The 27,220-nt window shown below is 34.9% G+C and overlaps 1 protein-coding gene across 1 annotated transcript in view; it reads right to left on the reverse strand.

Moving 5' to 3' along the window:
• SCLT1 (sodium channel and clathrin linker 1) overlaps positions 1-27,220 on the reverse strand; it is a 252,430-nt gene that overhangs the window by 128,644 nt on the left and 96,566 nt on the right. The window contains exons 7-11 of the mRNA XM_060147067.1: positions 26,470-26,592; positions 24,626-24,691; positions 20,493-20,563; positions 14,704-14,848; positions 8,692-8,766 (exon numbers count right to left, since the gene is read on the reverse strand). Of these exons, the coding sequence (XP_060003050.1) occupies positions 8,692-8,766; positions 14,704-14,848; positions 20,493-20,563; positions 24,626-24,691; positions 26,470-26,592 (480 nt within the window). The remainder of the gene's footprint in view (positions 1-8,691; positions 8,767-14,703; positions 14,849-20,492; positions 20,564-24,625; positions 24,692-26,469; positions 26,593-27,220) is intronic.

Raw genomic sequence — 27,220 nt, forward strand, 5'->3', positions numbered from 1 at the left:
AACACATAGTAATCAAACTGACAAAAATTAAAGACAAAGAAAAATTACTGAAAGCAACAATGGAAAAATGACAAATAACATACAAGGGAACTCCCATAAGGTTAACAGCTGATTTCTCAGCAGAAACTCTACAAGCCAGAAGGGAGTGGCACAATATATTTAAAGTGATGAAAGGGAAGAACCTACAACCAAGATTACTCTACCTGGCAAGGATCTCTTTCAGATTTGACAGAGAAATCAAAAGCTTTACACAGAAGCAAAGGCTTAAGAGAATTCAGCCACACCAAACCAGCTCTACAACAAATGCTAAAGGAAATTCTCTAAGTGGAAAACACAAGAGAAGAAAAGACTGTACAAAAACAAACCCATAACAGTTAAGAAAATGGTAATAGGAACATACATATTGAAAATTACCTTAAACATGAATGGATTAAATGCTCCAGCCAAAAGACACAGGCTTGCTGAATGGATACGAAAACAAGACCCATATATATGCTGTCTACAAAAGACCCACTTCAGACCTAGGGACACATACAGACTGAAAGTGAGGGGATGGAAAAAGATATTCCATGCTAATGGAAATCAAAAGAAAGCTGGAGTAGCAATACTCATCTCAGATAAAATAGACTTTAAAATAAAGAATGTTACAAGAGACAAGGAAGGACACTACCTAATGATCAGAGGATCAATTCAAGAAGAAGATATAACAATTATAAATATATATGCACCCAACATAGGAGCACCTCAATATATAAGGCCACTGCTAACAGCTATAAAAAAGGAAATTGCCAGTAACACAATAAAAGTGGGGGACTTCAACACCTCACTTACACCAGTGGACAGATCATCCAGACAGAAAATTAATTAGGGACACAAGCTTTAAATGCCATAATAGAGCAGATAGATTTAATTGACATCTATATCACATTCCATCCACAAACAGATTACACTTTCTTCTCAACTGCACACGGAACATTCTCCAGGATAGATTACATCTTGGGTCACAAATCAAGCCTCAGTAAATTTAAGAAAACTGAAATCATATCAAGCATCTTTTGTGACCACAATGCTATGAGATTAGAATTACAGGGAAAAAAAGTAAAAAACACAAACACATTGAGGCTAAACAATACGTTACTGAATAACCAAGAGATCACTGAAGAAATCAAAGAGGAAATCAAAAAATACCTAGAGACAAGTAACAAAGAAAACACGACCATCAAAACCTATGGGATACAGCAAAAGGAGTTCTAAAAGGAAAGTTTATAGCAATATAATCCTACCTCAAGAAACAAGAAAAGTCTCAAATAAACAACCTAACCTTACACCTAAAGGAACAAGAGAAAGAAGAACAAACAAAACCCAAAGTTAGTAGACGGAAAGAAATCATTAAGATCAGAGCAGAAATAAATGAAATAGAAATAAAGTAAACAACAGCGAAGATCAATAAAACTAAAAGCTGTTTTTTTGAGAAGATAAACAACATGGATAAACCTTTATTTAGACTCATCAAGAAAAAGAGAGAGAGGACTCAAATCAATAAAATTAGAAATGAAAAGGAGAAGTTACAGTGGACACCGCAGAAAACAGGGCATCATAAGAGACTACTACAAGCAACTCTATGCCAATAAAATGGACAACCTGGAAGAAATGGACAAATTCTTAGCAAGGTATAATCTTCCAGGACTGAACCAGGAGGAAATAGAAAATATGAACAGACTAATCACTAGTAATGAAATTGAAACTGTGATTAAAAATCTTCCAACAAACAAAAGTCCAGGACCAGATGGCTTCACAGGTGAATTCTATCAAACATTAAGAGAAGAGCTAACACTTATCCTCCTCAAGCTCTTCCGAAAAATTATAGACGAAAGAATACTCCCAAACTCATTCTGAGGCCACCATCACCCTGATACCAAAACCAGACAGAGATATTACAAAAAAAGAAAATTACAGACCAAAAACACTGATGAATATAGATGCAAAAATACTCAACAAAACACTAGCAAACAGAATCCAACAACACATTAAAAGGATCATACACCATGATCAAGTGGGATTTATCCCAGGGATGCAAGGATTCTTCAATATATACAAATCAATCAATGTGATACACCATATTAACAAATTGAAGGATAAAAACCATATGATCATCTCAATAGATTCAGAAAAAGCTTTTGACAAAACTCAACACCCATTTATGATAAAAACTCTCCAGAAAGTGGGCATAGAGGGAAACTACCTCACCATAATAAAGGCCATATACGACAAATCCACAGCAAACATCATTCTCAATGGTGAAAAACTGAAAGCATTTCCTCTAAGATCAGGAAAAAGACAAGGATGTCCACTCTCACTGCTATTATTCAACATAGTTTTGGAAGTCCTAGCAATCAGAAAAGAAAAAGAAATAAAAGGAATACAAATTGGAAAAGAAGAAGTAAAACTGCCACTCTTTGCAGACGACATGATACGATACAGACAGAATCCTAAAGATGGCACCAGAAAACTACTAGAGCTAATCAATGAATTCCGTAAAGTTGCAGGATACAAACTTAATGCACAGAAATCTCTTGCATTCCTATACACTAAAAACGAAAGATCAGCAAGAGAAATTAAGGAAACAATCCCATTCACCATTGTAACAAAAAGAATAAAATACCTAGGAATAAACCTACCTAAGGAGGTAAAAGACCTGTACTCAGAAAACTGTAAGACACTGATGAAATAAATCAAAGATGACACAAACAGATGGAGAGACATACCATGTTCTTAATTTGGAAGAAGCAACATTGTGAAAATGACTATACTACTCAAGGCAATCTATAGATTCAACACAATCGCTATCAAATTACAAGTAGCAGTTTTTACAGAACTAGAACAAAATATCTTAAAATTTGTATGGAGACACAAAAGACCCCAAATAGCCAAAGCAGTCTTGAGGGAAAAAAACGGAGCTGGAGGAATCAGACTCCCTGACTTCAGACTATACTACAAAGCTACAGTAATCAAGACAATATGGTACTGGCACAAAAACAGAAATATAGATCAATGGAAAAGGACAGAAAGCCCAGAGATAAACCCACGCACCTATGGTCAACTAATCTATGACAAAGGAGGCAAGGATATACAATGGAGAAAAGTCACTCTTTTCAATAGTGGTGCTAGGAAAACTGGACAACTATATGTAAAAGAATGAAACTAGAACACTCCTTAACATCATACACAAAAATAAACTCAAAATGGATTAAAGACCTAAATGTAAGACCAGACAATATGAAACTCTTAGAGGAAAACATAGGAAGAACACTCTTTGACATAAATCACAGCAAGCTCTTTTTTGATCCACCTCCTAGAGAAATTGAAATAAAAATAAAAATAAACAAATGGGACCTAATGAAACTTTAAAGCTTTTGCACAACAAAGGAAACTACAAACAAGACGAAAAGACAACCCTCAGTATGGGAGTAAATATTTGCAAACGAATCAACAGACAAAGCATTAATCTCCAAAACATATAAACAGCTCATGCAGCTCAGTATTAAAAAACAAACAACTCAATCAAAAAATGGGCAAAGACCTAAATAGACATTTCTCCAAAGAAGACATACAGATTGCCAAGAGGCACGTGAAAAGCTTCTCAACAGCACTAATTATTAGAGAAATGCAAATCAAAACTACATTGAGGTTATCACCTCACACCAGTTAGAATGGGCATCATCAGAAAATCTACAAACAGCAAATGCTGGAGAGGGTGTGGAGAAAAGGGAACCCTCTTGCACTGTTGGTGGGAATGTAAATTGATACAGCCACTAGGGAGAACAGTATGGAGGTTCCTTAAAAAACTAAAAATAGAATTACCATATGACACAGCAATCCCACCACTGGGCATATACCCAGAGAAAACCATAATTCAAAAGGACACATGCACCCCAATGTTCATTGCAGCACTATTTACAGTAGCCAGGTCATGGAAGCAACCTAAATGCCCATCGACAGACAAATGGATAAAGAAGATGTGGTACATATATACAGTGGAATATTACTCAGCCATAAAAAGGAACGAAATTGAGTCATCTGTTGAGACGTGGATGGATCTAGAGACTGTCATACAGAGTGAAGTAAGTCAGAAAGAGAAAAACAAATATCGTCTATTAACATATACATGTGGAATCTAGAAAACTGGTACAGTTGAACCAGTTTGCAAGGCAGAAATAGAGACACAGATGTAGAGAAAATGTATTGGACACCAAGAGGGGAAAGTGGCCAGGGAGGGGTGGTGGTGCTGGGATGAACTGGGAGATTGGGATTGACATATATACACTAATATGTATAAAGTAGATGACTAATAAGAACCTGCTGTTTAAAAAAGAAATAAAATTAAATTTTAAAAATTTGATAAATAATAAGAATACTTATATTCCTACAAAGGAATATTTTAAAAAACACATTTTTCATTTCCAGGTATGCTTCCATGTCAAAGAATTTAAAATTTCTGAGATTTTTCTTTAACGTAATTTTCATCACTTATAATATTAAAGAGATTTGATCTTTAAAAAGCAAAGATTTGCTCTGTTAAGCAAAGTATAACCAGATATAACATAAAACAGAGGCTATAATTAAATGTAGTTTATATAATATATATTTAAATTATAGCATTAACTTGTACAGAAATTAAACTGCTTTAATTATTAATACCATTTTTTTTTGAGATCTGAGTCCATTTTAAGATAAATTTTTGTCTGTTTTTGCAGGCTCATATCTAGAGAACTCTAGAAATGTGTACAATATTTCTTTCATACAATGAAAAGTGATAATATTTTGAGAGAAATAAAACTAGTTTTTATGCATTTGATACATATTCTAAATTTTAAAATTTAAAATAAAAGAAAAATGCATACACTAGCTACTTTAGTAAGTTCTTCTGTAAGTATCCAGTAAAATAAAGCCAATCATTTGTGCTTAAAAAGTTTAGAAAATCTCCAAACAATTTTAGACAAAGTTCTGAATTTTTAAGATCACTTCTGCTTTTAGGAAACTGATAGTAAGTAGGAAAACTGGAAAAAAGTTTATTTTAATTTTTTCTCCTTTCAATTTTTAGTAGCAGTCTAATTAAAATTATTCAAAGGACAGAAGCCTACAAAGAAACTCTTAAAAGCAATAGATACTAATAATCCATGTACTGAGTTTTCAAAACTTTACAACAGAGGCTACTCAGTTGTGAAAGTTCATTTGTGTATAATTTTTACATAATTCAAAATTATATACAATTCAAAGTAGTTCAAAATTCTAAGTTTTATGTTGGAACATAATTTTTCATCATACTAGCAGTAGTTCTCTATTCTTTCTTTGTATGAAAGCAAGCTTTGTCTCTATCTGAGTCTTATTCATTCAGAATGTCTGGGAATGGTACCTGCTCATCTCTGTTTTTCAGAATCTCTATAGATGATTCTGGTATACAGCTACTGCCTTAGATTTGACAGAATAACTGCACAATCAATATGTTTATCTTTAAAAAAAGATTTTAAATCATTATTCCAAATACAATTTTAGACTTATATAACTTTGGGTACCACTGACAAAGTGGAGAACATATTAATTCATTTTCTATTATTAAATAGGTTTACACAGTGGACATGCTCAAAAAATGTTTACTATGTGCCTGTGATGTTTGGAACACTGAAGGTGTTCTTTCAGGTAATACAAAACACACAAAGAAAGGTGAGATACAGTAATCTTTAGGAGGGTCACAAATCATACTTTAAGCATCACAAAAGATTAAAATAAAGTATCAGTATTACGATTCAGAGTAGGTAGAACATTTGCATTTAGTTCACGGAATATTCAAGTGGGAAGTATTTACATTAAGAATTGGCAGAGGAACAGTAAATCTCACAAGCAGAGACAAAGAAAAAACTTCAGGAAGGAGCAAAGTAAGTTCAAGCATAAAAGTAGGAAAGTGTAGGGCTTGTTTAGGGAAGAAGGGAACTAAGACTGAAAAGGCAATGGGGGCTACAATATCAATGGCCTTAATTGACAAGTGAGGTGATCTGTATTAATTTAAGGGCAATGGAGAGCTGCTCAAATAATGGAATCGCAGCTGCACTTCAGGAATTTAAATGAGTAAGAGGCAGGGAATGTCTAACTAGAGTGATGGTAACAATAAGCAAGTGGTTCCACTGAGAGAGATGGCACAGATTTTACAGAGACAGAATCTAAGAGATTCCATCCATCCATTCTTTGAACAAATATTTACTGAATACTTACAATATGCCAGGCACTATGAATATAATCTGGACATGTTGAGCTTCACATGTTCGTGGTTCACTTGTTTGTTTTTAACTGTATTTCCAGAGCCCTACACTTATTTTATTGAGCACCTAACTACATTAAGCACTGTTGTCAGCACTGGTGATGCAGTGGCAAACAAGGGAGACAAAGCCCCTGACCTCATAAAGTTTACATTGTTTTAGAGAGAGACCAACAGTAAATACGTAAACAAATAAATTAGATGGTTTCACAAAGTGATAATGCAATGAAGCAAATGATATATAACAATGGGAGAGAGACCTGGGTCATCAATGACAACCTGTCTAAAGAAGGACAGGTTGAGCTAAGGTTTAAAGGACATTCATTTGAGCTAAGGTTTAAAGGACAATGGGGTCGATTTAAAAAACATCTAAGGTGAAAGAGTTATAGCAGAGGGAATTAATGATAAATGCAAAGAGTATGAGAAAGGTACTTAAATAAATGACAATTAGCTGGGATGTATCAGAGAGAGAAAGTACGGAGTAGTTAGAGAGGAAGGCAGAGAGGTCAGATCATATATGTGCCTTTAGGCATAGTGAGAATTTTGGAATTTGTTCCAGTTGTAATGAAATCCACTGAGTGTGGTAAGCAGGTGAGTGATGTGATTTGTTTGATGTTTTGAGGAGACTTCTTGGGCTGGTGTGTGGAGAATAAATAACAGTGGGATAAGAGTGAAAGCAGGGAGACGAGAGATGAGGCAAATGCAAGCAAGAGAGAGTGACGGCTTGGGGTAGCGATGATAGTGGTGATGACTGGATGTGTGATAATCTGGATACAGAGCCCACACGACTTGGATGTGGGGGTAAAGCAAAGGCGAGGAATCAAGCAAAATCCCTAGGTTGGGGGAGGGTGTTGGTTACTAAGAGGGGGAAGATTTCCACTCCTTACTTCAATCACAGCAATTCCACTTTTACCAGTATACTGGGATTCTATGTGTAAGATTTTTTTTTTAACTAAAAGTAGTTTGAAAACCACTGCCCTAGCGATTCAAGTATAGAGCTCAACAAAGTGATCAAGGTCAGAGGTACCTATGTGGGAAACACTGAAAGTTTAAGTTGGGTAGGGTAAAGGTAATCATCTAAGGAGAGGGGGAAAGGTGTGTGAAATGGATAGCAATTTAAGAAATTTGTACTTTTAGTAGGCTATGGTAAGGAAATGGGAAAAGCAAAGGAAAGGAAATGGTGACAAGGGTCAGAGAAGAAACTGGGACACAAATACAAAAGACCTAGTAGAAAAATGTTCAAGAAGGACAGAAAAATCATCAATCAAAAAGAATCAATAACCAAGGAGAATGAAGTATTTTGTTTTAAGGCAGAAAAGGTACCAGTCATCTTGAGGAGAAGAACAGAGATATGGGACTAAATCCAAATTGAAAGAAATTCTGAAGAGTGACTATAGCAAATACAGGCTCTTCTTCCAAGCAATTTCAAAGAATGAGAAGAAGAAAATATAGTAATCTGAGGAATCATCAGGGGAGGTATATATACCTGAGGTCTTGGAAGAAACACACAAGAGACTAAGATTTTTTAAAAGAATGAATATAACTGATGGAACATACCAGAAGAAACAGAGTTTAGGGTTGTACAGTTGGCAAAGACATGGGGATATAACAATAGAAAGGAGGGAAAAAGAAAGGAATACTTCATCTGGCTCCAAAAATTATAGCAGCAACAACAAAGGTAAGGCTCATTTCCAGAGCAAGGGAGGGAAATATCCGCTGTCTACTTATTACATTAATACTAACTCGTAAATCTATTAACAACTAATCTGTAAATATCATACAAGCCTACCTACACAGGTTGGATACTAAAGTAGAATAGAGAAGAGCAAAGACAATAAGAATTATAGTACACTGCAACACTCAAAGAAGCTCATTTTATTTCTATTGCAGAGATTAAGAAATTGTGAGATCAAGATTGACATACACACACTACTATGTGTAAAATAACTAATAAGAACCTACTGTACAGCACAGGATACTCTACTCAATACTCTGTAATGGCCTATATGGGAAAAGAATCTAAAAAAAGGGGATACATGTATATGTATCACGGATTCACTTTCCTGTACACCTGAAACTAACACAACATTGTAAATCAAATATACTCCAATAAAAAAATTTTTAAAAAGAAAATTAAAAAAACCTAAAATTCATTCAGTTAGGCAACCTGCCCAAGTCAATCGAAAATTAAAAATAAGAATACTAACCTAGAGCTGTCTGACTTCAAGACCTATGCTCTTTATACTTCACACCGCACAGAAGTGCACTTTTACGTTAGGTGTGCAAATATGGAGTGTTTGCAAAATAAAATTATAATTAGCAGTAAAATACATATTTTGAAATAAACCAGTAATCACCTATTAGAGGCAAAAGTTCCAAACAATGAAGTTATGAATTTGTTTCTGCTCTTGACCAGTAGGTTCTAGAAGTAAAGTCTCATATTCTTCTTTACGCCCCTGAAAGATTAAGTGGGAAAGATACAAACAGTTTTGAATAGGGGGTGACCAACTAACCCCTTAAATAACATTAAAGTAAAACAGTGTGAAGAGACAGGAAACTGACAGCAAAAACCTATTTTTTATCTTAAAACATGTTTTCTATGCTCAGAAAACTAGCTGCCAACACATAAGGAACTGTCTGGCAATTCTTATGACTAAGCACGTCTGCTCAGGGCCATTTCTCACATGGGATAGTTTCCAAGAGACACTATGAATCAAAACTAGTGATCCATGAATTCCAGATTTCCATAGCATTTTTATAATAAAAGACGCAATATTATTCAAATTGGAACATGAAACATCTGAGAAAAATCTGTTATCTCAGCTAAAATAAAACTATTACCTCGCAAAGGTACATATACAGTAGTCCCCATACGTTCCAAGACTCTCAGGGGATGCCTGAAACTGTAGAGCGTACTGAGCCTTATGTATACCATGTTTTTTCCTATATGTACGCATCTATGGTAAAGTTAAAATCGGGCACAAGAAGAGATTACTGACAATAACTAATAAAACAATTATAACAATATACTGTAATAAAAGTTATGTGAATGTGGTCTTTTTCTCTCTCTCTCATTGTACAAATTTAATGCCTTTTTCATCTTAACTAACACTTATCATGTACTATGGCTGTAACTTTTGCAGTCTGAGGTGCAACAGCAAAATCAGCATGAATTTCTTTCTCCTTCTTCACAATTTTACGGATAGAAGATTCGTTTTTACCATTGATCTTAGCAACCTCAGCAGAAGATTTTTTTCTTTCTTTATTAAATAGAGAGATTTCACCTCTTCATTAAAGGAAGCACTTTAAAGTTTTTCTTTGGCATATCTGAATTGCCAGCATCACTACTTGTGTGCTTTGGGGCCATTATTAAGTAAAGTAAGGGTTACTTGAACACAAGCACTGCAGTACCCTGAGTGTCAACCTGATAGCAGAGACCCCATAAGTGATGGGATATGGCCGGATACAGTGGACAAAATGATGATTCACGACTGGGCAAGATAAAGCAGGACGGCACGAGACTTCATCACACAGGACTACTGACTGGACACATATTACTGCATGGGTGAAGAATATAAAATATAATTTTCTAAATAATGACAGTTGCACCCCAAAAGATCAATGGCAAAATACACAAATAGAAAACCCACGTAAATTAGTTCAGCTTTGCCCCTCTGGTGAAGTGCAATTTAATTAATTAACTGACTTAATGACTCAAAAAGGTTTTTTTGAGCACTTGCCATGTATCTAGCACTGTCTTAGATGATGGCAAGGTAAAAAGGCTAAATTATGATCCATGCCTTTAAGGAGCTTAAAAACTAGCAAAGAAAGATAGATTTGCAAAGAATTAAGTAAATTAAAGTGTTAAAAATACTGTGACAGATACACGTGCAGTCTACAGCTGAGGCACAAAGGAAGGCATGTTTGGTTCTACCTGGGGAGGAAGAAACACAGATTCGGAAAATGATTTCTAGAAGACAGCACACTTCTGAACCTTGAAAGTCGAGAAGATATTTATCAGGAAAGGGTATTTTAGGCAGCCTGAACAATGTGAGCAAAGGTAGGGATTTGTGAAATAGCATGGCTTGTTTGGGAAACCAACAATAGTTCAGGAAATTGAGATGCAGGGTGACAAGATATAGAGTTAAGTCGCTAGGGGTCAGGTCGTAGAAGACTTCATGTCATGCTAGAAAATTTGGATTATATCCCATAGGCATTTTGTAGCCACTGAAGGAGACTGACATGTTCAGATTCTATTTTTGAAAGATCACTTTGATGATAGTACAAAAAAGAAGGAAGATGGAGAAGAGGTAAGCCAAATTGGAGGTTACTGCAGTAGCTCAGATGAGATGACGGATTGAGCAAAGGCAATAACAATATAATGATGCAGAGGTGAAGGATCTGAGAGACATTCAGAAAGTAGAGTTGGGACAGAAAAGAATTTAGGATACCTCCTAGTTTTCTGAAGCAGAAACTGGATGATGCCATTTATAAATACAAAGGGAAGATTCAGGAGATATAATAACAAGCTTAGTTTAGTGTTACGGACCTATCTGGGTGGAGATAACCAGGAGAACCTCAAGCTACAAAAATTTAATGGGCTCTTACCTTTAGAGATTATTGAAGCCACAAAAGTGTACACGAGATGAAACAGGTCAAATTTCAACAATTTTGAGGCTGTCACATCATACATAAACTTATTAAAGACTATTTCTAAACTCAGAGCACATATCTCTATAAGTTCTCAATAAATACAAAATAAATAGATTGATAAGTTATAGACTGTTTATATGAAAACAGTTATCTATGGCTGCTAATGAGATCATTCCTTAGTGGCTAAAAGTTTTTTCTAATAAATATTCTGATAATGCCACTCTGATGAGAGGATAATATGAACCCCTGTGCAAATGCTTTAGAGTCAATCTTTACAGTACATTCTTTTACAAAGGTAATATTGGTTATTCCTGAAAGATATACGCAAATGAAATCCTTTCCTTCAAAGATTTTACAAGGCAGATATGAAATCTGAGCACATATGGCTTGAAAAATATTTCCATAACTCAGCTAGATACACATTATAAACAAATATATATGACAAAAAAATCACCTGAAGAAAAACAGCATACAATCTCAGTTAAAATGAATAAATGCTCAGTATATCCACAAGAAAAGAAGGGTAAAAATCTGGCGGAATGAACCAGAGACGTCTTCCTGGAGAAGGCAAGTTTTAACCAGATTTATAAAATTGTAAATTTTCTACAAAACAGAATAATGATCAAAGGCAAACAGGAAGGAACCGAAAGTTCTTCCATGAGAAACAGCAAAATGACTATTATACATAACTAGAGGGTTGGGAAGGACCAGGTGAATTAAGATTCTTTGAAACTAGGCTGACAAGTTTTCTCTGCTATGATAGGGTATCAGCAGAAACTCTCAAAAAGGAAGACGATAAAAGCTTTAATTATAAATTCACATGATTCTCATTTTTTTTTTGCACCATAACATCAGACAACAAATGAAACTAATATGTTTTCAGTTTAAGTACAAACTTAAAGCTAGTGTTTAAAGAGTTTCTAAGGTAGTTATTCTTGGCATGGATATATAGGGCATCTCAAAACTTAAATTCTGGTAATATCAATATGCCCATCATTCAGAATCTGTCAAACTTGAAAGCAACATCCTTTTCCCTAAAAGAAGCATCTGCTTATCCTTATGTTCCTTCAAATCTGTGGCAGGAAAAGCAAGCATAGTTTTATGTATACAACTCTGAACTGCTTAGTGTTAAGCTATGGAATACTGTCAGTAAATATTATGGCAAAGTTGCTCATGGACAATTAAACACTTAAGACATTTTAGGCTTTAGAAAACCCAAACTATCTTTGTTAATTTCCAACTTATAATATTTAGGCCCAAATGTCCAAAAGCCAAATGACACAGTTGTCAAAAAACAATGTATCCACTCATCATTCTTTCTTTAACAATCAACCTTACTGATGTGAATACTGTCAGAAAGTCCGGCTTAGAAACTCACTAGATGAGCAATTACAAGATGCAAGTTCTAATTTGGCTCCTCTTTGAATTTGTGGTGCAACCCTGGACAAGACAATTTCTGAGACTTTGGTTCAGTTTGGTTTTCTTCCATAAATTTAGGAACTTGAACTAAATGATTAAGATAACTTTAGCCATAAAATTTCATGATTTTTCCCGTCCTTTAGCCCAATATCACCATTTTCTCTATATATAGCCTTTTATTTGCATTTTTATTTTCTATTTTCATTATCATCATATCATAGAGGTCGTTATGAACCAGTTTCCTTACTCATTTTCCTTCCAAAATCTCCACACCCAGACTTATCCCACATATACCATAACTCTCATATTCTCTTTTTTCTTCTACTCTTTTTTGAACCTTGAGTGCAGAGTTGAGTTAATCACAGTATTCTTTTCATAACCCCATTATCTACCCACGACCATTAGCTGTGAAAGACCTGCTCTTATTTGTTTATTTTCGTTGTTTTCCTCTTCATTCCCAATCGCTCTCTCATTCCCCTTCATTTTGTAGGTTCACATTAAAATATGATATATCCATGGATATATACATATACTGGTAAAACATACATTGTTATTTGCATGTATGTGTTTTTGTACTATAGATCCATATCTCTTCTTACTTTCTTAATATAAACCTTGTTTTCTAGATCTACCTATGCTGCTGTTTCTACATCTTTACATGTAAATACGTGTTTCTAAATGATGCACAGTATTCCATGGGATGCCATTACCACATTTTACTATCCATTTCCTTAGTGACAGACACCTAGGCCACCTATAATTCCCTACTTCTACAAATAGTCTACTTGTAGACAATCACTAGACATAATCACTAACTTGAAATTAGGGCATACTATTTCTGGAAATGTTTTTATTTAATTCTTTAATAGCATATGCACTGCACGCACACACTATATATATACGAATATGTGTATATATATGTACACACACATACTTTTAAATTATTTTACTATATATGACAATATGAATATATAACTAAATATATATATATAACTAAAACATACATATACATAATCAATACACATTATCGATTAAAACATTTGAAATGTATATGAATTGCATAATACTGCAATCTTCTTTTGTACCTTGTTATTACATTCCACATTATATTTTTGACATTGATAACTGGGTCTGATGTAGTATCTCATTATTTAACTTGCATTTTCCTGACTGCTATGACTTCTGAAATGTTTGTTCATATCCTTTGCCCAATAGTCTATGGATTTTTATTTTTATTGATGCTTAGGTAATGTATCCTCAACACGCTGTCAGTTATGTGCATTGCAAATGTCTTCTCACAGACTGTGGGTTGCCTTTTCATTTGACTTATATTAATTTTTGTAACAGAAGTTTTACATTTTAACATACTCAAATATATCAATCTTTTCCTTTTTGGCTTGCATTTAAATTTTGATTAAGAAGTACTTCCCTAGCAAAATTTATTAAAGGGAGATTTTCAGATATTTTAAAATCTGCAAAGCTTTTGATTTTTACATTTACTTATTTAATCCATAAAACCATGTAAATGCCTAAATGTGAAAAGCAAAACTTCACACTTTTTTTTTTCCATAGATAGCAACAATTCCTAACATGATTGTTTCCCTACTGATTTATAATGCCACCTCTGTCATGTACTAAACTATACATATATTCTTCCTTCTGTTCTATGTTGCCAAACTCAAGTTCTTGTAAATAACATTGCATTTTATTCTTCTATAGAATTGTTTCCATAAATGACACTTTACCATTTCATGATGTTAGGATTAGATTACCAAGTTTCTCTCTCACACACATACACACACACACACACAATAGGGGTTTTAATATGAACTCTATTAAGACTGATTTTAAAAATGTGGGAAGACTTATTCTCATTAGAGAATTTAATGCTCCTAACCAACTAAATTTTCCGTTTAGTTCATCTGTATATCTTGTATTTCCTTGCTGAGACTTTCCATTTCCTTGTTGGGAATGTTTTTCATTTGTTTCAAGCTTATTCATAATTTCTCATTAATGCATTTTATGATGGCTGTTTAAAATTTTTGTCACATAATTTTAACATCTCTGTCATCTAAGTGTTGGGTCTACTGATTGTCTTTTTCATTTGAATTGAGATTTTCCTGATTCTTGGCATGATGAGTGACTTTGATAGAAACCTAATAAATAAGTTTTAGATTATTTTAGTTTATCTCCTCTGATACCTGTCTTTTGGGGGAATAAGGTGCTGTCTTTTACTGCGAGGTAGAGGTAGAAGTCCAAACTCCCTACTAGGTCTTTCTAGGATGGGTACAGGTGGGTCCATAGTTTTTTTCCTTTGGTACCTGGCTAGAGTAGAGAGATTGTTCAAAGTTTTTTGTCATGCTTGGCTTCTCCTTTCCTGGTCCTTTGGCTACAGGGAGAAAGTCTTTCTTTTTTGGTCTGTGCCTTGTTGGTATTGTCAGATTGCTGGCTTCTTCTGTTCCAACTCTGGGATATATGGGGCAAAAAAGCAAAAACAAAACTCAAATCAAAAAGTCAAGGGAACTGACCACAGTGTCATTCCTTGGATCCTGAGGCACCTAGCCAATCTGCTTTCTTCTCTCCACCTTTCGGTCTTCCTATGTTTGTTTTGTATTTATGTCCTGGGGTTTTAGTTGTTCTTAGCAGGAGGAACAGGCGAAAGCACTGATCCATCTTCTCACCATTGATTTTTAATAATAATGTTTACTATAACTCAACACCTAGTTAAACCTTTTTTTTCTCTTTAGTTACTAAGGTTATTATTTCTAACATTTTTCAGAACATGTACACTCATAAACTACTTTGGGTATTTAACTGATATCCAGCTGGAACGAGTCTCCCTGCTTCCATGTTTTGCCTCTCTACAAGTCTATTTTCAATACGGCAGTCAGAGTGATCAATCCCATTAAAATATAAATCAGATCATGTCAATCTTCTGTTAAAACCTATTTCTATTTCATCCATACTAAAAAATCAAAGTCCTCACAATGGCCTACAAGGCCCCATATCACCTTGTTTCCTACCGTCTGTAACATATCTGACCTTATCTCCTACTACCCTCTTCCTACTTTACTGTGTTCCAGATATACTAGCGTGAGAAACTGTAAAAGTGGTCCAAAATTCTTCCCTCTCTTATTCACATCTTTGCAACATGATGTTGAAAATCTTCCCATCAAAAGGGGTATCTTTTTCCCTATCCTTTGAATTTGGGTTGACCATGTGACTTGCTTTGCCATGAGAAATTACCAAAAATTGGGTTGGCTAAAAGGTTCGTTCAGTTTTTTCCATAAGATGGCTCTAGTAACACTTAGTTGTCTTTAACTTCATTTGAAACAATTTTATTAGATTGTGACAGCTGTCGTATCAGTGTGCATTTAAAAAAATACATCAAAATTGGTGAATTTTTGTGTAGCCGTTTTAATATTGAAGACGGAAGGAAAAAAGCAACATTTTTGGCATATTATGCTTTATTTACTTCATAAAAGGTAAAAACGGAACACAAAAAAGATTTGTGCAGTGTATGGAGAAGGTGCTGTGACTGATCAAACATGTCAAACGTGGTTTGCGAAGTTTCGTGCTGGAGATTTCTTGCTGGGCGATCCTCCACGGTCAGGTAGACCAGTTGAAGTTGATAGCGATCAAATTGAGACATTAAGTGAGAACAATCAATGTTATACCATGTGGGAGATAGCCAAAATACTCAAAATATCCAAATCAAGTGTTGAAAATCATTTGCGCCAGCTTGGTTATATGAATTGCTTTGATGTTTGGGTTCCACATAAGTGAAAAAAACCTTGACCATATTTCCACATGCAATTCTCTACTTAAAAGTAATGAAAACGTTCCATTTTTAAAACAAATTGTGACGGGTGATAAAAAGTGGATACTGCACAATAATGTGGAATGGAAGAGATCATGGGGCAAGTGAAATGAACCACCATCAACCACACCAAAGGCCGGTCTTCATCCAAAGAAGGTGATGTTGTGTATATGGTAGGATTGGAAGGGAGTCCTATATTATGAGCTCCTTCCGGAAAACCAAACGATTAATTCCAATAAGTACTGCTCCCAGTTAGACCAACTGAAAGCATTACTCGATGAAAAGCGTCCAGAATTAGTCAACAGAAAATGTATAATCTTCCATCAAGATAATGCAAGACCGCATGTTTCTTTGATGACCAGGCAAAAAACAGTTACGGCTTGGCTGGGAAGTTCTGATTCATCCGCCATATTCGCCAGACATTGCATCTTCAGATTTCCATTTATTTCAGTCTTTACAAAATTCTCTTAATGGAATGAATTTCAATTCCCTGGAAGACTGTAAAAGACATCTGGAATAGTTCTTTGCTCAAAAAGATAAAAAGTTTTAGGAAGATGGAATTATGAAGCTGCCTGAAAAACGGCAGAAGGTAGTGGAACAAAAGGGTGAATACGTTGTTCAATAAAGTTTTGGTGAAAATGAAAATGTGTCTTTTATTCTTATTTAAAAACCAAAGGCACTTTTTGGTCAACCCAATATGATCCAAGAGAGACTTGGAAAGTATTTGTACGTTGGGATTTGCTCTCTTGCTATTCTGGGGAATGGCCAAGTGAAGAAGTAAGATGTGCCTTGTTGACCTGGTGAAGAGACTGCCAATTGCCAGACAGGTTTACCATCTGCTGCCAACTACCAGACCATGCTGCTAGCAGACCGACCAGCTGGCTAGAGACAAATAGACAAGTTCAGTAGATATCAGCCCTGCAGGCCCAGACCAGAAAGCCTGTTCTCTTCTCTCCCAAATCATAATCTAAATAAGTTATTGTTTTGAGTCACCAAGTTTTGCAATGGTTTGTTACTCAGCAATAGATAAGAGGCATCTAGCTTCCTCGCTGTTCCCCAAGCACATTTCCACCTCTGCAATGGCAAGTTCTTTACTCTAGACACTTTCCCTGTATTGCATGGATCATTTGTTCACATCCTTCAAGTCTTTGTTCAAATCTCAACCTCTTAGGGAGGCTTACTTTGAATACTCTACTAAAAATAAACTGCAACTTCACCACTGTCCCTAGCACTCCAGATCTCTCATCCTGATCTTTTGTTTTGTTTTGTTCTTCTCTAGCACTAATTGTCTCCTAACCTACTGAGATATTGTGTTTATTGTCTGCTTGCTCCTGTTGGATGTAAGTTCCAAAAGGACAGAAGTCTTCAACTGTATTATACATTGATATACCCCAGGTGTAGAGCCTGGCAATAGTAGATGCTTGCTAGATATTTATTAAATAAATGGATTCAATGTTTCAGAGATGTCTGTTAGATCAAGTTGTTAATCACATAAATCACATCTTCTATATCTTTCAGTCACTTAAAGAGTTAAAATCCTTACTATGATTATGGACTTGTTCTGCCATGCCTTATATTTCTGTCAGTTTATGCTTTAGGGTCTAGTGTTTTTATCATAAAACAATTTTAAAAGGAAGTTTAAAAAAATGTATAACAAAACATTCAACCAAGTTGGCCTTTCTTTTAAATGTCTTAATTAGATAAGATTCACTTTAATTTCTTTAGTAGTATTAAAATTTTATTTAATAATAACAATAAACAATAATAACATCCAAGACTAACTTACGGCTAGCTATTATGTATTTACTGTTCTAAAACTGCTCTAATTGTAATGTTCAATGAAGAAGTAGCCTTTTTCACAGTGGAAAGTGAATAAGAATTTAACTAATAAATATAGCACATCCATATAATAGTATACTATATAATGTTATGGTTGATAATATTGATATGATATTCATATAATCTATAAGAAAAAACAATTAGGCTATTAGACAGTGTGTATATCATCCCCCCTTTTTTTAAACTAAAATACTTAAATACACAAACCTAAGTTATACATTTAAAAAGTTAATAATAGTTAACTCTAAATAATGGAATTATGAGATTTTTATTTTCCACTTAAAAAGAGTTGTATAATAAAGAATTTGTCTGGTCTTTGTCTAAGTTTCTAGGATGGAGAATATAAACCCTTGGAATTTCCCAAGTAATAGCAGTATCTTTGTTATTCATGGTAGGCACTTGGGACTACCCCTAAGTTTATACTAATGAAATGACTCACGGGAGGCCCCATGTAATTAGAGGGTTGGAGCTTTGAGCCACGTGATATAGGCCCAACCTCCTGACTCTCAGGGAGGGAAGGAGGTCTGGAGACTAAGTTCAATCAAGTGATCAATGATTCATTCGATCAGTCATAATACTTAAAATTCAGCTTATTCATATAAGGTTTTGCTCTATGATGCAGTCATTATAAATACCATTTAATTATAATATAAATTTATTTACATTGAATGTAAGTCAAATGCACATAATGAAACTCCAATAAAAACTCAGGACACTGAGGCTTAGGTGAGATTCCTGGTTAGTGAACACACTGCTGTGCCAGCATGTTGACACACCCTGATTCCATGGGCAGAGGACACAGAAGCTCTGCTTTTGGGACCTTCCTAGATCTCACCCAGTTAAGTCTCTTCTTTTGGCTGGTTTTGATTTATGTCCTTTATAATAAAATTTTAATCACAAGTATGGTGCTTTCCTGAGTTTTCTGAGCCATTTTCAAGAACTATTGAGCCTGGGGGTTAGTGAGAACACCCACATTTGTATTCAATTGGTCAGAGGTATGAGTGGCCTGGGGACCCCTGAACTTGTGGCTAGCATCTGAGTGAGTGTAGTCACATTGGGGATTGTGCTCTTAACCTGTGGAGTCTGTAATAACTTACTGTCAGAATTGTAGTGCAATTTGATATATTTTCATACTATCTAAAGTATTTTTATAATGAACTTCCATTACTATTATAATTTAAAAAGCCACTTCTATTTTGAAAAAAGAGGAAGAAGATCTTGCAATTATATAAATCATTAGTATTTTAAATTGCAAAATCAATAACTTTGAAAGAAATAAGAGCCAACAAGTAAAAATGTCTAGGGGAAAAGAAGGTAAATTTATTAAATTAAATTTAAAAGTTCATGAAGGTAATAAGAGAAAAATATGAAAACTGGTATATAAAATTTTGTAAAATAAAAAATAATTTCGTGAAATAAGTTTTCCTTCAAAACAAAACCAATATAATGCATTTGCAGGGCAAAATACATGATGGTGGGAAAAATAAATAGCAAGGTTCATTTAACAAACAGTAACTTACAAGTTTTGTAAAATATAAATTTACATTACAATTTAAAGATATTCCTACATGACAGAATCACAGCAAAAAACCTTATATGACTAAGCTTCTGAATTTTAAGTATTATGACTAAGGGGAATGAAATGTGAAAAAATGTTTTTTTTGTCATTTAGAGTTTTTCCCGTGAAGTCTATTGACGCAATGATTTTTAAACCACTGGACCATAATATAGACATACGGTATTAAGTTGCCTGGTTTTTAAAAATCCCTTATTGGCTGCCTTCTCCTCCCCTTCCCTATCTCACTTCCCCACTCCTCTCCTGGTATTACCTCTACTGGTATTACCTCTAAATAAACTACATGCTTTCAAACTCTTAGGGTCTGCTTATGGGAGAATACAAAGAAAGATATGTGTAGAAAAATTTTTTAAGAGGACTGATTTTTTTTTTTTCTTTCTTTTTTTTTTTTTGAGCTCTAAAATCCGTATAAACATTTATTCTGCCCCTGCCTGGGGGTGGGGAAGAGGGGATCCGGGAATTGGGGATCTGCGGGCCATTACAGACAGCCCCCGGAGGTGGGCGGGGCTCTGGTGGGAAGACAGTGTCCAGAGGCCAATGGGCCCTGGGGTGTTCAGAAGGCAAGGCCCTGGGGGCTGATGGAGGGGCTGGCTTGGTTCCCAGAAGTCCCAGGAAGAGGACTGACTTTCTTCCATAAGCACTAGTTTTGCCATCATGGAACAGCCCTTCCCATATATGTATTACATTGTTGCCTGACTGATAGTCTTGATCTCAGTTTCTTCTTGTCCCAAAAGATCATGCACACAAGAAGCTACCGACAGCAGCTTAAAAGGGAGGAAAAAATAAAAACACTCACGGGAAAAATTATGACACCAGTGCTTCCCCTGAAGAAAAGTAATTATTAATAAAATAACAAAAATCATTTTTGAAAATACCTAAGTTGTTTTCGGAGTTGCTCGATTTCCACATTTTGTTCAGTTACTGTTTTCAAAAAGTGTTGATTAGTCTGCCAAAAGAAAAAAAATAGAAACATTCAGTATCAGAACATTTAAAACTGTATCTTTAAAGATTAACTACAGGGTATATGAGTAGAAAAAAATGAAATGAAGTCATGATAATAATTAGATTTTTTAAATGATAAAATATAACCCTGGCCATCTTTCCGTGCCTTCACTACTTCAGTGGACACCTGCTTCACTTCAAACTACCTGCATTTGCATTTCTGTGTCCTCTGGCTTTTTCTGGCCTTCTGAGCCTCCTTTGCTCACCAAACTATGCAGAAGGCTATAGAAGTGGTGTAGAATTCATGCCCCCAGCCTGTTCTGTAAGATCCCCAAAACAATGACCGAATGGAATTGGTGGGTAAAAATCCCCAACTCTCATGCCCCGTGGTGGTACTGAGGCTGTTTCTTTACTGGCTTCCATAGTTCAGCAGTGGGATTAAGTTTCAGTTACCCACAGTGTTAATTTGCTTGATTGTTAAAAACGCGTTATTGGCTACCTTCTCTTCCCTTCCTAGTCTTGTTTCTCCACTCTCCTACTGGTTTTTCATGGTATTATCTCCCAAATAAATGACATGCTCTGGAACCCTTTCCTCAGGGTCTGCTAATGCTAAAGTAAGTTATGAAGCAGTCTTCCAACTGTAGAATAAAACTTTCTAAGGGAATTGATTATCTTCTCTAAGTGCTGGTTTTACCCCAACTTCATATTTTTAATACACTTTTCTATTTCCCTCTACTTGGGATGTCCTCATTCAGCCAGCATTCATCCCTGCATAACCTGTGTGGTCACTCTAAGGCAAAACTGATTGCTTCCTTTCTGCATTTTGATAAAACTTTACATATACTTTTACAATGCACATTGCACTGTACTTAAGTACTATGTTTAAAGTCTACGTATATTCCTGGCTAAAACATGTGCCTGTTTTCGAAGACCAGCTGCACCCAGAACTCCCAGCATCTAGCACATGATTCAGTACATTCTAAGCACTTATACCTTTGAGGAATGAATGAGTGAATGAATGAATGCCTTAACTGAGACATGAAAGAGAGTCTGAGGACTGCATCTTTATCTTTATCTCGGGAAGTAAACTACTCCAGAACAGAATTTAGTATTCACTTCACAGACCACAATTTAAGAGACCAATTATGGCATGCAGAGAAAGAGGGATACAATAATGAAAGGTAGGTAAATTACACCACACCAGAAAAGTTAAAACAAAACAAAAAACTGTAACACTGGGCATGAGTTACAACAGACATATGATTATATGCAAATAATTGAAGGGTTGACTTAAAAAAGAATTGAGCTTGTTCTATGTTACTCCCAAAGATAAAACCATATGTCAGTGGGAGGAAGCCTGGTAAGAGAGATTTTAGCTTTCTAATAATCAGAGTTCAAAGGAACAGGCTCTTTGGGGAAATGACAAGATCTCTTACAGGAGATATTCAAAGCAGAGGCTAGAGGATCATCTAAACTGTAAAGCATTTAATAGAAGGATGCCTATATCACTTGAGGGAAAGGATGATCTTTAATATCATTTCAAATTCTCCTGTAAAGCTATCTCAACGACTTCAGACCAAACTGATTCCCTTTTATAATGTTTATAATGTACCATTCATGTTTTACTATATATAGTCTTGGAACTGGCATAATTAATGCTTGTGTTTTTTATTATTTGGGAGCACCTTAAAGGTAGATTATGTAGAGTAATTAGCAGAAGTATAAATTAGAATTGTGAATTTTAAGAAGCTGGTGTTGGGAACAAACACACAAAACTTGCTAGCAAGCCTAGTAAGAGCTCAACAACTGCATCTGAATATGGCTTTATGATGCTCTGTATTTACAATCACAAAAAAATTATATACTATACCTATACTATAGAATCTGGAGATTCATAAAGGTTCAGAGAATCCTTTTCAATCATCTATCTTAGCACCTTATTCACCGATTATTTCATATGTCATTTCTGTTTTTCCAACTAGACAGGGGCTTTGTGGATAGATGCACATTTCTTTTGCAACTAGAGAAACTATAGCAGTAGAAGGAACTTAGTATGCAATTAACAAATATTTTTGAGTTACTTTATAGAGATGAGTAAGTCTCAAGAAAAATATGATTTCAGTAAAGAGAATTTCTAGGAAATGTAAACTCTTATTGCATCTACAGTAAAAATAAATAAATATAAACTTGTATTTTTAGGTACCATTCAGGTCAGGGCATTTTATCTTCTGCATGTCACTAAAGTACATTGGTTATAAAAGATTTTATTTATTTGTTATATACTCATCAATTTATTGTACATCTATAGGAGCCTATTCATTTCATGAGTTTATTCATGTAATCAGAAAACTTTTTAATGGAAATTACTTGATTTTGACTCAAACTTGCTCCTATGACCATGCTCTGAATGCTCTTTGAGACTTTACAAAATCTTTACTATCACTTAAACCTCCTTTACACTTAGTAGAGTCATGTTTAATACCTTAATGATTGATACATTAAGAAAAACTCGAGTCTTAAAAATTTCTCTTAGCCAATTTCCTCTATTTTAACAACCAGGGTAGTCTTTTCTTTGCTCTTTATAACACAATGCTTAATCCAACTTGTCACTTTCTTATCACTTTTATTGTATCCATAGCTTATTATTCTTAGTTTTGGCCTAAAACTATGAATGCCTTAGAAATTTTTAAAGTATGTCCTGTAAATATTCAAATATATTTTTCTATGACTTACATCAGAATGATTTGGGGCTGTATATAATAAAATATGGGCCCTGTGGTACAAAATACCAAAGGATTATGTAATCTGCACAATTCTAGGAAATACTGAAAAAAAGAATAAACAAATGTTATGGTAGGTTAAACTATTAATGTCATGTAGAAACAGGATTTCTTTTTTTTTTTTTTTTTTTGCGATACGCGGGCCTCTCACTGTTGTGGCCTCTCCCGTTGCGGAGCACAGGCTCCGGATGCGCAGGCTCAGCGGCCATGGCTCACGGGCCTAGCCGCTCCACGGCATGTGGGATCTTCCCGGACCGGGGCACGAACCCGCGTCCCCTGCATCGGCAGGCGGACTCTCAACCACTGCGCCACCAGGGAAGCCCAGGATTTCTTAATTATGGAAATCAATCATCATTTTATTTTGGAGTACTTTAATACTATTTTAAAACTCTAAGAAGTATATTATCAAAAATTATAAGTGATTAGAAATTCCAAATGTTAACATAAGTAAAACAGGGAGAAATTTATTTAATAATTTTTTACATGGTTAAAGGAGAAAGTTTTTTTAAGTACAATAAAATTGGATAAACTTACCTTTGATGGCACAACTCCACTCTTAAACAAAGACATTTTTATTAGGTACTACCCTGCTAATTCTGAATTAGCAGGGAAACTAAGCAAAATGAAGAAAGGAAAGAGAGGAAATTACCTGGGATGTCATAATCCTATTATTCAACAATGAGGTGAAATAAAATTCCAAGAAGGAAAGGAAGAGAATAAGAAAATAAAAGTGAGAGGTGGGGAGAAAGATAAAGAGCAGAGCTGGGAAGGCTAATTTTATTTCTTTTGGGAAAAAATTAAAGGGAAATTTAGGTGTAGCAATTTAGGTGAGTGGTGGGGTCAATCAACTAACAAATGATTCTTAGTGTTCTATTGTTTTTAAGGATTTGGGTTACCATTTGTCTAAAAGTTCCACCATTCTTAGTGTATACCTAACTATGTTCTAGATGAAATACTAAGAACAAAGCATGAGTCCTACTCTTGAGGAGCTCACAGTCGAGATTACTCTCAGGAAATCTTACCAAGGACTCTTAAGAGTATTTTCAGATTAGGATATATTTCAGATAGATGTTAGCTTTAAATCTCTGGAAACCAGCGTGAACCCTCATGTCATGCTGCTGAATGTGAAAGAAAAAGACAGATAAAAAGAAAAGAATACTGCTTACCTATTTTAATTTCAAGTATTTTTTTCTTGTTGATTTGCCTTAGCAAAAATAAACATTATTACTTATAGTGACAATTTCTAGTTTATATAACAAGTGCATTAAATGGATATTTTCACTTACCATTTCTGTGGTCTCATTAGTTACATGAAGTTGCTTGGTCAGTTGTTGAAAATTGGTCAGCTGATCCTGTAGTAGGAAGAGGGAATACATAAATAGCATTTTGTTTGCAGCCTATATTTAAAATTAAACTAAAATCAAGGCTAAAATCATTATGCCTAAATCTAGATGACATCAATTGTATTTCTTCTCACAAGTACTGTGTGAATTAACAGTTGAAGAAATAAAAAGATAAAAATTTTTTAATGATTACAAAATTAAATAAGGTGGCAATGTGGAAACTAATGTAGCTATTTATGTTTTATGTGAAATCATTATTTCTAGAAATCAATCCATTAGTAGATAGATATGCTAGAGAGACCTTACCCAATATTGACAAACAATATTCAAACCTATTCAAAACCTACAGTACAAACCACAACACAGGAGTTATTGTGCCTTTCCTCCTTCTTTAAAATTCTCATGGCTTGAATGCCCCAGAAGTTTTAAATTTTTTGATTATCTGTTATGATCGGATTAAACATCATATGTCAGATGACAGAATTCAAGATTGATGGATAACTAGGGAAATAAGGACAAAGTATTATTTGTTAAGTCGTATACAAAAACAAACAAACAAACACAAAAAAACCCTAACTGCAGGGACTTCCCTGGTGGTCCAGGGGTTAAGAATCCGCCTTCCAATACAGGGGACATGGGTTCAATCCCTGGTCGGGGAACTAAGACCCCACTTGCTGAGAGGTGCAGCCAAAGAAAAAAAAGGAAAGAAAAAAACCCTAATTGCAAAGCTATAGCATAAGAATGATCTTATTCAAGTGGAAAAAAATTCCCTAAACCCAATGGCTTAGTTGATTAACCTAATGAAAAAACAGCCTTAAAAGAACAAACTTATATTAGAAATGGTTTCCAGATCTCAGAGGTAAGTGTTACCGCACAGACTACATGTGGATTATTTTCAAACCAGGGCATGTATAGAAAAATCATTTTGTAAACTGCAAAGCATCATTAAGTATTATTATGACTTCTTTAGGTAGAAATTCCTAGTTACAGTGATAATAATAGGAACAGTCATAAACTGGAATTTGAAAAGTCTATAAATGAGAGTTGAAGAGAGGCATGATAACCAGTATATTTAGACAGCTGCCTTCTCAAAAATCCACAGGAAAGGAATCAGAATTTCTCCATAGATTTCAATGTACCTAGCAGAAAAAGAATCAATAGAAAGATAAGGGAGGTAGATTTTCCAATGGAATGGATGGTCTTGTGAGATAGTACGTTCTTGTCAACAGAGGTATAAAGCAAAAGCTATATGTTCACTTTAAAAGAATATAAAATGATTCTTGCTTTGGATAGAAAGAAGTCCTTAATAACCATTAAGAGCCTTCCTATTGTAAAATCCTACTCTGCTTAATTTACGTTAGACAAACTTCACATTTTAATAAAAGGTCACATTTAAGGTTGTTAACATTTTCATTTCACAAGTGTTGTCATCACATTTGAGCAGGCTTCTTCACTGTCCATGGTCTAATGATTAGTCTTTGTCTTTTTTAACCAGGTAAAAAAATCAAGAATATAAAAGTTTTGGAGATCCATTTACACATAATAATCTTAGAGCTGCTTATTAGCACTAAATACAGCTATCGTTGCTAATCACATTATAAAACCCTATGCACACTAGGCACAGTTTTGATTATCTTATGTGTTCAAAAGATTTCTAACCACTGAAGATCAATTTACTGCCAACATAAATAACGCGGTAGAGACTTAGGCATTCTTCTCCAAAACTGAGTTTCTCCAGAATGCAACTTCTTACTGATATACAAGAAAACCATGACATCCAAGATTACCTTTTGTTTTTGACTTTCAACTACATGAATCTGGGCCTCAGTCATATGTTCCTGGTAAAGCTTCTGTAGTCTGTCCAGCTCCTGAGAAACAGTCTGCCAGAGTTCTACAGCCTGAGTTTTTTCCTATAAAAGAAAAACATTTCAGAACTCATTAAATTATTAGCAGGCTACTGCATAGTACAAATAAATCATATTCTTTTACAGAATGAGTTCCTGTATATAAAGTCACAAAATAAAAATAAAACTTGTCTAAGATCGTATAGTTGAAATATTTTTGATGATATAAAGTTGTAAATAAAATTATTTAGAGGGACTTCCCCGGTGGCACAGTGGTTAAGAATCTGCCTGCCAATGCAGGTGACGCGGGTTTGAGACCTGGTCCGGGAAGTTCCCACGTGCCACGGAGCAACTAAGCCCATGCGCCACAACTACTGAGCCTGCGCTCTAGAGCCCACGAGCCAAAACTACTGAAGCCCGCGCACCTGGAGCCCGTGCTCCGCAATGGGAGAGGCCACTGCAATGAGAAGCCCACGCACCACAACGATGAGTAGCCCCCACTCGCTGCAACTAGAGAAAGCCCGTGTGCAGCAATGAAGACCCAACGCAGACAAAAATAAATAAATTAATTAATTAATTTAAAAAATTATTTAGAGAATAAACCTGAAGATGAAAATTCCTTACTTTGAAATTTTCTTTTTATTCAGATTTAATAGCTAAAATTAAAACCCTTCAATCACTTTCTTGTTTCAGA

Source organism: Lagenorhynchus albirostris, chromosome 4 (genome assembly GCF_949774975.1).
Source record: "Lagenorhynchus albirostris chromosome 4, mLagAlb1.1, whole genome shotgun sequence".
Taxonomy (NCBI): Eukaryota; Metazoa; Chordata; class Mammalia; order Artiodactyla; family Delphinidae; genus Lagenorhynchus; species Lagenorhynchus albirostris.